We start from the raw sequence: 17,743 nt of genomic DNA, 5'->3' as shown, positions 1-17,743 counted from the left end.
TAGTAAACTTTGGGTCAAATATGTAATACCTAGTTTTTGAAAAGCAGTATAGCAAAAAGTGCTGATATGAAATGACAAGATGAAATATGTCTCATAAATAGTAAATGAATAAAAAAAGAAATATGGCATTTAGTGGACAAATTTCAGAGACATTTTCTGAAAGTGATGAAAAAAGGAATAGAGATGAAAATGAAAAGAGACTAGATTGTTGCACAGGGTTTGGGCTGAATATTCAATCTAAGCATTACAAGTATAAGCAAGGAGGGAGAACAAGGAACAAGAAAGAAAAATATGAAAGAAATGCAATAATCAATTGAAAAAATATGTTTTCTGATTTTAAAAATGTCTAAGACCTCACACCATACACAAAAATTAACTAAAAATGGTTCACAGATCTAAATATGAATGAGCAGCATAAAAGAACAAAACCGGAATAAATCTTGATGACTTCAGGTTAGGCAATGATTTCTTAGACACAGCACTAAAAGTACAAACAATGAAAGAGAGTAATAACAAGTGGGACTTTACTAAAATAAAAGCTTCTCTGCTTCAAAGGACACCATTAAGAAAGTGGAGAGACAGCCCAACGAATGGAAAAATATACATTTGTAAATCATTACATCTCACGAAGGACTTATATCCAAAACAACTATAACTTAAGAAGATAAATAACCCAATCTGATGAATGCTCAAAGGATAAGAATAGACATTTGGCTGGGATGCCTGGGTGGCTCTGTCGGTTAAGTATCCGACTCTTGATTTTGGCTCAGGTCATGATCTCAGGGTCGTGAGATGAGCCCTGCGTTGGGCTCCATGCTGGGTGTAGAGCCTGCTTGAGATTCTCTCTCTCCCTCTGGCCCTCCTTCCCCTCAACTTGAGCTCGCTCTATCCTCCCCGAAAAAGAAAAAAGACATTTGGCTAATACACACATGAAAAGATGCTCAACATCTTTAGTCACTAGGGAAATACAACAAAACCACAATGAGATACCACCTCACACCCACTAGAATGGCTCTCATCAAAAGGACAGAAAATAGGGGTGCCTGACTGGCTCAGTCAGTGGAGCATACAACTTTCAATCTCAGGGTTGTGAGTTCAAGCCCCATGATGGGTGTAGAGATCGCTTAAAAATAAAATCTTGGGGCACCTGGGTGGCTTAGTCAGTTGAGCATCCAACTCTTGATCTCAGCTCAGGTCTTGATCTCAGGGTCATGAGTTCAAGCTCCGTAATGGGCTCTATGTCAGGCATGGAGCCTACTTAAAATAAAAAAATAAATAAAATAAAATCTTAAAGGGGCACATGGCTGGCTCAGTCAGAAGAGCATGTGACTTGGGCGCCTGGGTGGCTCAGTTGGTTAAGCAACTGCCTTCGGCTCAGGTCATGATCCCGGGGTCCTGGGATTGAGTCCCATATCGGGCTCCCCCTGCTCTTTGGGGAGCCTGCGCCTCTGCCTGCCACTCCCCCTGCTTGTGTTCACTCTCTCTCTCTGTGTCAAATAAATAAATAAAATCTTTAAAAAAAAAAAAAAAGAAGAGCATGTGACTTGATCTCGGGGTCGTGAGTTCGAGCCCCAGTTGGGTGTTGAGATTACTTAAATAAATTTTTTAAAAAACTTAAAAAACAATGAAATCTTAAAAAAAAGACAATAACAAGTGTGGTGAGATGTGGAGACACTGGAACCGCATACACTGCTGGGCGTGCAGCCTCTTTGAAAAAGTCTGGAAGTTCCTCAAAAGGTTAAACATAGAGTACCATATGACCCAGTAATTTCACTCCAAGGTATGCACTCAAAGGAACTAAAAACATATGTCCACACAAAACCCTGTACAAAAATGTTCATAGCAGTATTATTTGTAACAGCCAAAAAGTGCAAAATAACTCAAATGTCTATCAACTGATGATTAGATAGACAAAGTGTGGTAAATCTATACATGGAATATTAATCGGTAATAAAAGGAATGAAGTACTGATACATGTTACTAGATGAACCTGAAAAACATGTTAAATGAAAGAAGCCAGTCCAAAAGACCACACATTGTATGATTCTCTTTATATGAAATATCCTAAATAGGGAAATCCATAGATACAAAAAGTAGATTAGTGGTCGGGTCCCAAGGGCTGAGGACTGGGGAAGGGGGTAGTCACAGCTAAGGGGTATGAGGTTTCTTCTGGGGATGATTAAATGTTCTAAAATTAGATGGTGCTGATAGTACCCAACTCTGTAAGGATACTAAACCACTTAACTATAAACTTTGGGTGAATTTTATTATATGAAATACAGCTCTATAAATTAGAAGGGAGAGGAGGAGGGGGAAGGGAAAAAGGGGAGAAGAAGGAGGAGGAGGGGAAGTGGTCAGAGCTCCTATAACCTTGTTAATGTTTTAAGAGTTGAGAATAAAAGAGTTTGGGAGTCACAAAGGATTTTCATGCAAACTTTTAAACGCCTTCTCACTCTTTAAATCTACTACCACTTTAACGTTTTTATTTGCCTTAATTTCAACAAGTACACAGAGGTGTGTGGGAAATTTGCTTAACAGATATGCTAAATCTGAGGCTACAGATTTGTGTTTTTCTAATTTCGTCACAGACTATTTGATGGCAGGGATTGGTAGTTTTATCTTTAAATTATCTGTACCCAATACAGAATGTGGCACATACTGGGGCTCAAGTAAATGCTGAATAAATAAGGTTCACCTGGATAATACTGGAGACCAAAGAAGAAAAAAGTCTAAACAGGTAAATTTTAAAGATTTCCGGGGCACCTGGGCGGCTCAGTTGTTAAGCGTCTGCCTTTGGCTCAGGTCATGATCTCGGGGTCCTGGGATCCAGCCACATCAGGCTCCCTGCCCCGTGGGAAGCCTGCTTCTCCCTCTCCCACTCCCCCTGCTTGTGTTCCCTCTCTCACTGTCTCTCTCTGTCAAATAAATAAATAAAATCTTGTTAAAATTTTTTTAAAAATTTTAAAGATTTATGATATTCCAGGGGAAAAAAAGAAGACTTAAAACCTAGGCTTTAAAATTCATTTTTTGAATTTTAATAATGAAAATAATTCTTTAAAAAGATGAAATTAATCTGATTATTAGCAAAAGCAAAAGCAGATCTCAAAGATTCTTCTGTAGCACAAAATAGGCAGCAGCAGAGTGTAGGAGTTAACACTGTCTTTGGAATCCTTCATTTAACAAATGTTTAAGAAGGGGCGCCTGGATGGCTCAGTTGGCTAAGCGACTGCCTTCGGCTCAGGTCATGATCCCAGGGTCCTGGGATCGAGCCCCGCATCGGGCTCCCTGCTCAGCGGGAAGACTGCTTCTCCCTTTCCCACTCCCCCTGCTTGTGTTCCCTCTCTCGCTGTCTCACTCTGTCAAATAAATAATTAAGTCTTAAAAACAACAACAACAAACAAACAAATGTTTATGAAGCATCTGCAATGGGCCAAACCCTGGCTTACATACTACAGAAACTGTGACAAACAGGGTTCTGCTCTTACGAACATTTAATTTTAGGTAGGAAGACATTATAAAGCAAATTAATAAGATCGCTCACGATAGTAATGAGTTTTATTAAAAAAAATTAGGGCCACCTGGGTGGCTCAGTCGGTTAAGTATCTGCCTTAGGCTCAGGTCATGACCCCAGAGTCCTGGGAAAGAGCCCCTCATCAGGCTCCCTGCTCAGCGGGGAGTCTGCTTCTCCCTCGCCCTCTATACATACCCCCTGCTCATGCTCTCTCTCTCTCAAAATAAATAAAATCTTAAAAAAATTAAATGAATACAGGGATAAAGTAATTGAAAGTATAGCTTTAGATAGTGGTCAGGAGGATTCATTTGATGATCCTGTAATTATCTTTATAATTGTAAATGTCTTCTTGAAAGATACATTAACTTCAATACCCCAATGTGTAAAATCAGATATAAATCAGGTATGATGTCGAACAATGTATATAAAACCATCTAACAAAATAGTTCTTCTCAACTTGAATAAAACAATAGGAATTATCCTTTCTCCTATTGTTTTTTCATCTGAGAATCAAGTGTGTCAAAGAAAAAAGCATGATAACCTCTAATACAGGTATTTATAAAACAGTCTACCCATAACTTTCAGAAACTTACCATATACCAGCCATGGAAAAAAATACAGAAGAGTTTAAGGCATCAAGAGTCCACTAACCTTAATCCATTGAACAACTGCTTAGACTTATCCAGAAGATAACAAAAATCTGTAACTGTTTTCCTCTCTCCCTGTGGGATATCATCTTCAGCACCTCCAGAGGACATGATTTCGTTAAGCGCAAATTCAGTCCTGTAAGAAAACATATGTCCATTTATCCAGTAGGTGAAAATAAAAAGAGAAACATATATTACCTGATAGCATTTTTTTCAAGATAGATACAGAATTCTTCTGATCACAAATCATCAAAATAAGGTAAGTACAAGATGGTGTGGGAAAACAATCTCATATTGTCAGTAGGAATGAAAATTGGTATATCCGTATTGGAAAGTAATTTTTGTAATATTTGTTCATCCAAACAAAAATCATTTATTTGATGCCTATTATGTTCCAAGTCCTCCTCTACATGGTTAAGAATCAAAAATGTTGATCCTTCTGACCTATTTATCTATTTGATCCATTCTGTAAATCCATCCTCGAAAATGATCTATAAATGTTAAACACTTTATCTATAAAGATATTTATTTCAGTATCATAATATTTAAAAGGTTGATAACAACCTAAAAGATACATTTTTAGGTTCATAACATAATATTTTTAGGTTGATAACAACCTAAAAGAACCAAAGAGGGCAATTATCAAGTGCTTCACAGGGGCACCTGGGTGGCTCAGTAGGTTAAGTGTCCGACTCTTGGCTTCAGCTCAGGTCGTGATCTCATGGTTGTAAGATGGAGTCCCACATCGGGCTCTGTGCTCAGCACACAGTCTGCCTGAGATTCTCTCCCTCCCCCTCTGCCTCTCCTCTGCTTGTGTGCTCTCTCTCTCTCAAATAAATAAAATACTTTTTAAAAAGTGCTTCACAGGGCGCCTGGGTGGCTCAGTTGGTTAAGCGACTGCCTTCGGCTCAGGTCATGATCCTGGAGTCCCGGGATCGAGTCCCACGTCGGGCTCCCTGCTCAGCAGGGAGTCTGCTTCTCCCTCTAACCCTCCTCCCTCTCATGCTCTCTGTCTCTCATTCTCTCTCGCAAATAAATAAAATCTTTAAAAAAAAAATTTTTTTTTTAAAGTGCTTCACAGAACACTAACAACTGCACTCTACCCTATCACTAACTTAAAATTATATTTGAGGTAAGGCAATAATATGCAGACATCTCAGTGTAAAAAAGATATAGAAACCACGCACATACACATGTATATATTAAAGCTGTATTTTGTTAAATCCAAACTACTTTCATATGTAATCAATCATGGTAATCAGCCATTTTAAAAACAGCAAGTTGCTGGACAGTATGTATAGTATGAACCTATACTAAACAAAAGAATTCATTTGTGTTTACATAGGGACAGAAATCCCTGGAACAACGTAGAGACATCTGGTCCCAATGTAGGGTGAAAATACAGGCAGAGCAGACAAGAGCCAGACACCAGAGATGAGAGTTAAGGTGTGGTGCAGTTATTTTGGTAAATATTTTTCTCTCCAACATTTTCTCGAACAAGCAATTATGGTTACAGGGCAGGAGGATTGTCAGCAAGCCTAAAAATGTCAAGGGGCTGCAGAGTAACAAGTGGGTGCCGTGGAGCCAGCCGGCGGGGCCTTGCACAGATGGTACTGGCTGGTCCCTGCATGTTCACATGCTCCCTCTTCTTACCACTGCTTTCTGTGCTCAGTGGGCTAGGAGTTTTCAACAGGGAAACAGACCTTGAAAAGTGCTGGCCTTGGAAGGGGTTTCACAGTGTAATGACCCTGGGTAAGTCTTCTCCCCCAACCCACATAAATTCCAAAAGAAAAAGGTAACTTAATAGTAGTAAAACCTGGCAGATTCCACCTTGATCAAATGATCAAAGTGAACTAACCGAAGTCCTGTACCTCTTGAGGGGATGCAATGAGAAGTGATGTTCTCGGGGCACCTGGGTGGCGTAGTTGGTTCAACATCAGACTCTCAATTTTGGCTCAGGTCATGATCAGGGTCATGAGACTGAGCCCCACACTGGGCTCCGCACTGTGCGTGGAGCCTGCTTATAGCCAAACTATGGAAGGAGCCCAGATGTCCATCGACAGATGAATGGATAAAGAAGATGTGGTATATATATACAATGGACTACTATGTAGCCATCAAAAAATGAAATCTTACCATCTGCAATGACATGGATGGAACTAGGTTATTATGCTAAGCGAAATAACTCAATCAGAGAAAGACAATTATCATATGATCTCACTGATATGTTGAATTTGAGAAACAAGGCAGAGGATCATAGGGGAAGAGAGGTAAAAATGAAACAAGAAACCAGAGAGGGAGACAAACCATAAGAGACTCTTAATCTCAGGAAACAAACTGAGGGTTGCTGGAATGGAGGGGGGTGGGAGGGATGGGGTGGCTGGGTGATGGTCACTGGGGAGGGTATGTGTTGTGGGGAGTGCTGTGTATTGTATAAGACTAATGAATCACAGACCTCTACCCCTGAGACAATATATGTTAATAATAATAAAAAGAAAAAAATATATAGAAAAAAAGGGGGAAAAAAAGAAACGTTTACAGAGGGGCTCCCGGGTGGCTCAGTTGGTAAAGTGTCTGCCTTCGGCTCAGGTCATGATCCTGGGGTCCTGGCATCGAGCCCCATGTTGGGCTCCCTGCGCAGCAGGGAGTCTGCTTCTCCCTCTCCCTCTGAACTTCCTCCCCACTTGTGCTCCCTCTCTGTCTCAAATAAATAAAAATCTTAAAAAAAAAAAAAGATTTGGGGTTCCTGGTGGCTCAGCCATTAAGTGTCTGCCTTCAGCTCAGGTCATGATCCCAGCGTCCTGGGATCAAGCCCCGCATCAGGCTCCCTGCTCAGCGGGAAGCCTGCTTCTCCCTCTCCCACTCCTCCTGCTTGTGTTCCCGCTCTCCCTGTCTCTCTCTCTGTCAAATAAATAAATAAAATCTTAAAAAAAAAAAAAAAGATTCCCTCTCTCCTTCTATCCCTCCCTCTCTAAAAAATAAATAAAAACAACAACAAAGAAGTTATGTTCCTGCCAAAGATCGAGAGCTTGAATCTAATCATGAGGAAACAGACAAAACCAAACTGGGAGACATTCTACAAAACAATCAACGTATAATCTTCAAAAATGTCAAGAAAATGTCTTTTCCTCCAAAGAAAAGGGAAGACCGGGATGCAAAAAAGCCTGATCCTGAACTGGATCTTCCTGCTGTAAAGAATGTTACTGGGACAACTGGAAAGCCTGAATGAGATCTGAGAACTAGATGGAAGTAATGTATTCACTGTTGATAAGAAAAACTGTTAAACCTTACCAGTAATCAACAAAATACAACAAAGTTAGCCCATTACAAATACACTGATTATAACAGTTGACAATGCACTGAAACCATCATATTTGCTAGGGGCAGTGTAAATTAGTTCAGACCCTGAGATTCACTGGATGTATTGGGAAATGTATTTATTCTACTAGACCGAGCAATTACACTTCTGGAAATTTATCTTAAGGAATATGTGAACTACCACTACTAAAAATTACTCATAATGCAGGGAACTGGTGAAGAACTGCTAGCCAGTCACCTAACTCTCTCACACAACTAACTATCCTCCAACCACAGTGAAATATATGCAAGCCTCTGAACAAATTCTACTTTTTTTTTTAAAGATTTATTTATTTATTTATTTATTTATTTATTTATTTATTTATTTATTTATTTATTTATTTGAGAGAGCGAGCAAGTGAGCTCTAGCGCATGAGCAGGGGGAGGGGCAAGGGGCAGAGGGAGAGGGAGAAAATGACTCCCGGCTGATCAGGGAGCCTGATGCAGGGCTTGATCCCAGGACCCAGACATCATGACTTGAGCCGAAATCAAGAGTCAACCACACAACTGACTGAGGCAACCAGGCGCCCCTGAACAAATTCTACTCTTATATAACATCACAATTTTACATGTTATTCTCTTTGCCTATTTTGTTCACCTGGCAAATTTATATTCATAGTTCAAGACATTCAAATGACACCTTTGCAGTAAAACCTTCCTTGAAAATCTAATCTCTCCCTGGTACTTATATATGATCATGACAGTAGTCTTCTTCAGTGACTCTACTAGAAATCATACATACAGGGGCACCTGGGTGGCTCAGATCATGATCCTGGAGTCCCAGGATCCAGCACCACATCGGGCTCCCTGCTCAGCAGGGAGTCTACTTCTCCCTCTGCCCCTCCCCTGCTTGTGCTCTCTCTCTCTCACTTTCTCTCTCTCTGAAATAAATAAATAAAATCTTTAAAAAAAAGAAATCATAAATATAATTATACATAGTATACATTATATTGTATATTATATGCATATTATACATGTGTATATTACATATACATATGTATATGTATATGTATGTTATACATTATATATGTATATAATTAATAATTTAATTAATTGTTACATGTTGAAATAATATTTTGGTATTTTAGTTAAATAAAATATATTATTAAAATTAACTTCATCTGTTTCTTTTTACTTTTTAATGTGGCTACTAGAAAATTTAAAATCACACATGACTCAATTATATTTCTATCAAACAAATACAAACCTGTCATTATTTGTAGATGATATGAACCTTTCCATAGAAAGTTCAAAAGAACCTAGAGACAAATTATCAGAATTAATCAGTAAGTTTAGCAAAGTTGCTGGATATAAGGTGAATATAAAAGGGCCACCTGTATTTCTATATCCCAGAGAACAAATAATTATTAAGTAAAACTTTAAAAAATGCCATTTACAATTGTACCAAGTAATATCAAATAACTAAGAATAAATATAATAGATATACAAGATGAATCACAGAAAACTATAAAACCCTGAGAGCTTGAGCGCTAAATTTTTTTTTTTTAAGATTTTATTTATTTATTAGACAGAGAGAGACACAGCAAGAGAGGGAACACAAGCAGGGGGAGTGGGAGAGGGAGAAGCAGGCTTCCCGCGGAGCAGGGAGCCCGATGCGGGGCTCGATCCCAGGACCCTGAGATCATGACCCGAGCTGAAGGCAGATGCTTAACAACTGAGCCACCCAGGCGCCCTTGGACAAATTGATGCTATAATCTATATGGAAATGCAAAGAGCCACAGCAGCTAAAATAATCTTGAAGAAGAAGAAAATGGAAGACCTGATTCCACTGGACGTCAAGACTTTTGAAAAGCTCCAGGACTGAAGACTGTGGTATTGGCACAAGGAGAAAAAATCAGAACAATACAACAGAACAGAGTTGAGAAACAGCCCACATGTACGTGTATACTTGATTTATGACACACAGAAGTAAAGCAATGAGAAAAAATAATTTTATCAAAAAAACAAAGAAAAAGAACCAGTACTGGGTCAACTAGATATCTAAATTAAAAGAAAAAACATGAGGGGCTCCTGGGTGGCTCAGTCGTTAAGCGTCTGCCTTCGGCTCAGGTCATGATCCCAGGGTCCTGGGATTGAGCCCCGCATCGGGCTCCCTGCTTGGCGGGAAGCCTGCTTCTCCCTCTCCCACTCCCCCTGCTTATGTTCCTGTTCTCGCTCTCTCTCTCTGTCAAATAAATAAATAAAATCTTTAAAAAAAAAAAAGAAAAGAAAAAACATGCATCTTGATTCCTATCTACATTACACAAAAATCAATCTGGGTAGACTAGATTGATCTAGTAAATATAAAAGGTAAAGTCAAACAGTTCTTTTCTTTTTTAAAGATTTTATTTATTTGACAGAGAAAGAGACAGTGAGAGAGGGAACACAGGCAGGGGGAGTGGGAGAGGGAGAAGCAGGCCTTCCACTGAGCAGGGACTCCCCCGCCAATGTGGGGCTCGATCCCAGGACCCTGGGACCATGACCTGAGCCAAAGGCAGACACTTGACAGACTGAGCCACCCAGGTGCCCCCAAATCAAACAGTTCTTAAATAATAATACGGTAGGCAATCTTCATGACCCTGGGGTTTAAAGAAAAAGATTATTTAAAGAATTCACCAAAAGGATTCTTCACTAAGGAAAAATGAGATCATTCTAAAAACCAAGAATTGTAATCATTAAAAGACACTAATAGGAAAGTGAAAAGACAAGTTGACTCCCTGTGCAGCTGAAAATCCACATATGATTTTTGACCCCCACCCAACCTTAACTAATAGCCTACTACTGTTGACCAGAAACCTTACCAATAACATCAACAGTAGATTAACACATGTTTGGTACGTTATATGTTTGATATACCGTATTCTTATAAATAAAGTAAGCTGGAGAAAAGAAAATGTTATTAAGAAAATCATAATATGGGGCGCCTGGGTGGCTCAGTCGTTAAGCGTCTGCCTTTGGCTCAGGTCATGATCCCAGGGTCCTGGGATCGAGCCCCGCATCGGGCTCCCGGCTCCACGGGAAGCCTGCTTCTCCCTCTCCCACTCCCCCTGCTTGTGTTCCCTCTCTCGCTGTCTCTCTCTGTCAAATAAATAAAATCTTTTAAAAAAAAAAAACCCAAATTTAGGGGCGCCTGGGTGGCTCAGTCGTTGGCCGTCTGCCTTCGGCTCAGGTCATGATCCCAGGGTCCTGGGATCGAGCCCCACATCGGGCTCCCTGCTCAGCGGGAAGCCTGCTTCTCCCTCTCCAGCTCCCCCTGCTTGTGTTCCCTCTCTCGCTGTCTCTCTCTCTCTCTGTCAAAAAATAAATAAAAATCTTTAAAAAAAGAAAATCGTAAGGAATAGAAAATACGCTCACAGTACTGTACTCATTGATACTGTCAGTTTATATATTTACTGAAAAAAATCCACAAGTGGACCAGCACAGTTCAAACCCGTGTTGTGCAAGGGTCAACTAGTGTGTTTGCGGATGTAATTAAGATGTAAATTAACATGCAGTCATACTGGAATAGAGTATTAATTCAATTTGACTGGTGTCCTTAGAAGCTGAGGGGAGACAGACACCCACAGTGAGGAGAATGCCATGTGCAGACACAGACACAGAGGGAAGACAGCCATATGAAGAAGCAGACAGAGACTGGAAGTACGCAGCTGCATGCCAAGGAACACCAAGGATTGCTGGCGACCACCAGGAGCTAGGGGAGGGAATGGAACAGATTCTCCCTCTGAGCTTCTAAAAAGGACCAATTCTGCCAACACCTTGATTTTGGACTTCTGCCTTTCTAAAGTGTGAGAGCACAAATTTCTGTTGTTTTAAGCCACCCACTTAGTGGTAATTTGTAATAGCAGCCCTAGGAAACCCATCCATATATGACAGTCTTGATACAGATTACAAAATAGACACACAGCAAAAGAGCAATGAGTAGAGACAACTGTTCAAAGACTTGTTCTGCTAAATACAGAGCATCTGGCAAATTATTGACCTGCCTTGTTGACAATTTCTTTTTTAGAAGTCTTTCAAAGCAGTAAGAGAAACTGCTACTCTGGATTGAATTCTGAGTAAATGGTTGGCAATAGGAAAGTATGAAAGAAATCTGGTTAAGTGTGCATTACATGATACCAGGAGGCACATGCAGGGTCCTAACAGCAGTGGAAAGAGTCCCGCCCTAGGCCAGAAGCCCGAGTATTCCTGTTCCTAACACTTCTTAGTTATGTGATTGTGAACAAACAAAAACTTTAGCTAACACTTTGAGTTGCAAGTTTTTAATTTGCAAAAACAAGCAATTTGCACTTGTTCTGTCTATCTCAAATAACTGTTGTGAAGATAGAGCAAAGTTATTTAGGTGTGAAAGAAGTCTGAAAACACTTCATAATGTATAATATCACCATGATTATTACTCTGTAGTTTAGTGATCCTTCAAAAGAAACAGAGAATCGCCCTATTGTAAGACCTAAAAGGGGGGGGGGGGCACCTGGGTGGCTCAATCGGTTAAGCATCTGCCTTCAGCTCAGGTCATGATCTCAGGGTCCTAGGATGGGGCTCCCTGCTCAGAAGGGAGCCTGCTTCTGCCCCTCCCTCTACCCATCTCCTGGTCTCCGGCACTCTCTCTCCCGAAAAGAAAAGAATGAACTAAAAGGGAACCAGGTCAAGAAAAGAATGGAAATACATTGGAAGTGAAACTAAAATATAGTAAAAAATTTATTCTGACAAAACAGAGAATATATTTATAGAAATCACATGGTAGGAAAGAGATCATTTTCTTATGCACTCAGATTTTTTAAAAGACATATAAAGAGATGGAATGGCTGTCTAATTAAGCGTCAACATAAGAGTCTATCACACAGGGATGCCTCAGTGGCTCAGGCGGTTGAGAGTCCGGCTCTTGATTTCAGCTCAGGTCATGATCTCAGAGTCCTGAGATCAGGCCCCCTGTTGGGCTCTGAGCTCAGCATGGAGTCGGCTTTTCTCTCTCCCTCTGCTCTTCTGCCCTACCCTCCGCTCTCTCTCTCTAATAAATAAATAATCTTTAAAAAAAAAAAAAAAAGTGGAGATGCCTAGGTGGCTCAGCTGGTTGGGCGTCTGCCTTCAGCTCAGGTCATGATCCCAGGGTCCTGGGGTCGAGCCCCGCATTGGGCTCCTTGCTCAGCGGGGAGTCTGCTTCTCCCTCTGCCTCCTACTCCCCCTGGTTGTGCTTTCTCTCTCTCGCTGACAAATAAACAAATGAAATCTTAAAAAAAAAAAAAGCGTACCACACATATGTTTTCTCAGCTATAAAAATGAGATATTAGTAATAGCTACCCTGTAAGGCTGTTGGACAATAAAATGAATTAATGGATATAAAACTGCCATGTAAATTATGATGTACTCTAAAATTATTAGTTGTAAAATTGCCATAAATGTACTCAAAACAGAGCATAAATTGAAAAATACCAAGTACAAAAAGAATTTTGAGTGTGTGTGTGTATGTAGGGGGTGATGATGATGGTTTTCACACATTCATTGTAAAAGGAACAAGAAGCTACTGCTTGCTTGGTACAGATGGTATTCCGATAAAATGAACAAATAGCAGTGCTCAAAAGCTGGTCCTTCCCAGCATGGAAAGCATGTTTACATATCAAAGACAGCATAAAACTTCATGAATTACATACAAATTATTTTCTGAAAACAATTTTTCGGACTTAATCCAACAGTTACATGCTCTAAGAACAACCGTAGGAGAAATGCATAAGCACCACACTTCTCATTGCTCCATGTGGACAGCAACGGAATGAACTGAAGGCAAAGAGAGCTTAAGAAAAGGAAGCCAAAGGAGCTAGGGCATGGAGCCCCAGTGATGTACACACAGCCAGAATGCCACTTGTGAGATACTGTGCACGAGACTAGGAAGATATTTTGCCTACCAAATGTGGAAAAAGAGATGTGTTTATCTAACACACAAATACGCAAATCCAGTACTTACTCAACGGAGACCTAGCACAGCCTAACCGAAAGCACTGCAGGGAAAGAAAGGGAAGGCAGGCAGGCAGTTAGTTAGTCAGTCATCTCAAAACGACAACTATCAACAAGACACATGCAAGGACTCTTCATGAAGCTAATGGGGCAGGAGACACAAAAATATACAAAATGAAAGAAAGCACCAAAATATGTACCCTTGAGAATAATGTGAGAAAACATCCTCTGAAGCAGCCTAAGGCTCACAATTCATAAAATCTGTCTCCTGTGGGGGAACCCATTGAGGCAGCAGTCAAATACAATCTAGTTCAGTTTAAATAGCCGTTTATTCATCACATAAAAACTCAAGAGGGAACAAGAAGTTCAGGCAAGAATCTCAGTCACCAACCAACAAGACATTATTCGGTATATGAAGAAGTGCAGACCACACAGACTTCTTCTTCTCAATCACAAACAAAGATAACAGCGGCAGCAGCTGAGAGTCTGTGTATACAGTATACTAAAAACAGACAACATGAAAAGCATCTGGGGCCACCCATAACCACCATCTCAGCATACTCTGAGAAAGCTGTTAGTCACGCAAATGTTAGGTCACACTTGATTTGTGTTAAGCAGAATTAAAAACAAAAACAAAATAACCAACAACCCCTTAAAAGATACTTATGATGTATACCATGACAATTCTGCTTTCCTAAATTACAGGTTTTATCTGTAATAAATTGAAAGCAGAAGAAAGAAAATGATAAATTTTTCACTAAAAGAAAAATAAAAGTTACTGTTTCTTTTAGCAGTAACTGATTGGTGATATGTCCATATATCTGTATCTCTATATATAGTAATATAACAGCTTTATTGAAATATCATTCACATACCATACAATTCACTTATTTAGGTATACAAGTCAATGGTTTTCAATATATTCACAGGTATACAGTCATCACCACATTTAACTTCAGAACATTTTTATCACCCAAAAAAAAGAAACCTCATATTCATCAGTAGTCATGCCTCATTTCCCCTAAAACAGCTCTCTCCCCAGCCTTAAGCAACTACTAGTCTACTTTCTATTTCTATGGACTTAACAACTGGATATTCACATAAATGGAATCATAAACGATGTGGCTTTTGTAATTGGTTTCCTTCACTTAAAATAATGTTTCCAAGGGTCATTCATGTTGTAGCAAATATCAGTAGTTCATTCTTTTTGGTGATTAAATAATATTCCACTGTGTGGCTATATACCACAGTTTGTTTATTCATTCTTCAGTTGATGGACATTTAGATTGTTTTCACTGTGCGGCTATTACGAATAATACTATGAACACTTGCATCCAAGTTTTTGTGTGGACATCTGTTTTTCACTTTTCTTGGGTATATACCTAGGAGGAGAATTGCTGGGTCATATGGTAACACTATGTTTAACCTTTTCAGGAACTACCAGACTGTTTTCCAAAGTGACTGTACCAGTTTACAATCATAGCAATGTATGAGAGATCTTCTCTCTCTACATCCTCACCAATACTTACTACCTGCCTTTTTTATTCTGGGCATCCTGGTGGATGTGAAGCGCTATCTCATGGTTTAGATTTATATTTCTGATGGTTAATGATGTTGAACATCGTTTCACATGCTTATTGGCCCTTTAACAATCATCTTTGAAGAAATGATTCCTCAGATCCTTTGCCTATTGAATAAGTTATTTGGTTTTTTATTGTTGGGTTGTAAGAGTTCATTGCATAATTCTAGATACAAGTCCCTTACCAGAGATGTGATTTGCAAATATTTTCTCCCCTTCTTGGGTTGTCTTTTCACTTTCTTAGACTGGTTATATTTCTACTTTTTCTCTTGCCATTTTAGCCCTTATTTTTTTAATCAAAATAATACATACATAATTAACAATTCAGTAATACCCAATAAGACTTAAATGAAAAGCAGTAGTTCACTGGTTCGCCCTTCCTCGACCAGCATCAACAACTTTCAACTCTTGTGGCTGTTTCATCCAGTAGTGTCCCCTACAGTCCACATAAAAAGCTTTTCTTGCAATTACTTGATTCATCCATTTTTGACATTACATATTTTCCGTAATGACAAATAAGGAATTAGTTCTCTTTTACTCCCACTGCCCCTTCCAATATAATTATATCATTACTTGGGATTAGTTAATTTATCTTTAAATTATATACCTTCCAGTTAAGTCCATAATTAATATTTAAATAATAAACATTTTTATTGCTTCATTATATGACATATAAGAGGGTATTAAGAGGAGGAAAAGATCAGCATATAATTGAGAAGGATGCTCAGACATCTTTCACTGGAAGTTGGTTATATTTCTCTTAATCTGTTCCCCATTTCTTGGTAAATAATTTTTCAGTTAGAAATCAAATGCTGTACTGTTTAATTTCAGAGAAAGAACTGAAAAATTCCTGTTTGGTTTTTTTTTTCCTACCTCAATTACTCATTGATTCAGGAAACCCTTTTCTCTGAATCTGTGCATGACACTACTATTCTGTGGACATGGTGAAAATTATAGAAATTATAAGATGGTACTTAAGAAATTCTAGTAAGCATCTAAACCTATATGTGTTAGCAAACATGTCACTGACTTAAAAAAAAATCTGGTATTTCATGGAACATGGGGAGAAGGATATAAGAAACAAAGTAAAGAGGGCTTCCTAGTTACTGATACTCAGTTTTCATGACCATTCAATTACAAAAAAGCAGGAATCAGACCCAAAGGTTTGTGAAGGCAATATGTGCACAACACTTACTAACAAAGCCCATGAATATCTCCTTGAATTGCAATGATAAAACAAAATGACATGCAAATTATAAAAGGTACCTTGATTGCCTACATACTACCAGAAAACAGCTTAACATATGAGATTATATATCTGGAGGGAAGTTGTCAAGAAAAAAAATCACCCTGGGGCACGTGGGTGGCTCAGTCAGCCAGGTGCCCCAGTCAGTTAAGCGTCTACCTTCGGCTCAGATCATGATCCCAGAGTCCTGGGATCAAGCCCTGCACCAGGCCCCCTGCTCAGCGGGGAGTCTGCTTCTCCCTCTCCCTCTGCCTCTCCCCACTGCTTGTGCTCTCTCTCTAATAAATAATTAAAATCTTAAAAAAAAACTTGGATTTCTGGTCCCTTGCAGCTGAAGGGAGGAAGACAAGAGCAGGGGACAGGAGAAATCAAGCTCCCAAGAGCCAGAAACTATGCCAGGCATTTTATATACATATTTCATCTCCATACCCCTTTAAGGTAGACACTGTTACTAGAATTTAGAGATGAAAAGAAGGCTCAGAGAAGCTATTTAGCCAGACCTACACACTTGGAAAAGGACTCCAAAATCATGCTCTTCATCCCAAAGGACCCTCAAGGTCAGCACCCTTAGATAAGAATGCAAAGATTACAAAGGAGAGTTGTCTGATCTCCAGTATCCCAACGCTTCAAATCCCATGGGCCTTATCTCTCCTTTCCCTTAAAACATAGCTGACCGTATTTTTAAGGTTTTTTTCTTCCCCCAGTAATTGGAAATCCCTCTGAAAAAAACTACAAGACCCAAAGAATCACTAAAACAATGATTTTAAACAAACTTTGGTTATCGAATCTACCTGTAAAGGAATGATTCTAACTGTCAGCTTTTTGACTTTGGGAATGTTATTTAATTTGTCTAAGCTTTAGGATTTCTTCAACTCTAAAATGAGGATTACACTATTTTCTTCTCATATAGCTATCATAACAGTTAAATTAGACAATATTCATAACACTATAGTCCAGAAAGTAAACAGATATAGTCAGTAGAAGGTAGCAAATATCAACATTGGTCATTTATACCATCAGTCACAATATAAACAGTCCAATGTTTGTTCATTCATTCAACAAATATCAACTGAGAGCCCCGTAAATGCCAGGCATTTTTCTAGGTACTGGAATAGAGCAGTGAACAAAACAGGCAAAACCCCCGCTTTCACAAAGTGTACTGTCTAGTGGAGAGACAAAAGCAAAATAAAATACACATGAATTTAATATTCCAAATGGTAAGAAGTACCATGAAGAAAACAGAACAGGAAGGACAGTGTGACTAGGGGTAACATTTCAGCTTGAGTAGGTGAGGGGACATTTGAAAAGGGAAGCGCTAAGCAGAGACCTGGAAGAAGTGAAGGAGTGAGCCAAGTAGTATCAGGGAGGTTGGGGTTCGAGGTGGAGAGAACAAGGACAGCTACTGAGGGAGGTATGCGTGCAGTGTACAGAATAAGAACAAGAGGTGCGGTCTATAA

General features: G+C 39.4%; 1 protein-coding gene across 1 annotated transcript in view; it reads right to left on the bottom strand.

Annotated features, from left to right (window-relative positions):
- SCAI (suppressor of cancer cell invasion) overlaps window positions 1-17,743 on the bottom strand; it is a 135,497-nt gene that overhangs the window by 65,017 nt on the left and 52,737 nt on the right. Inside the window, exon 3 of the mRNA XM_035015821.1 lies at window positions 4,163-4,294. Coding sequence (XP_034871712.1) covers window positions 4,163-4,294 — 132 coding nt within the window. The remainder of the gene's footprint in view (window positions 1-4,162; window positions 4,295-17,743) is intronic.

Source organism: Mirounga leonina, unplaced genomic scaffold, assembly GCF_011800145.1.
Source record: "Mirounga leonina isolate KUSES-001 unplaced genomic scaffold, KU_Mleo_1.0 Mir_170, whole genome shotgun sequence".
Lineage (NCBI taxonomy): Eukaryota > Metazoa > Chordata > Mammalia > Carnivora > Phocidae > Mirounga > Mirounga leonina.
Note: the sequence above shows the minus strand (reverse complement) of the source record. Positions and strands in the feature narration are given on the sequence as shown.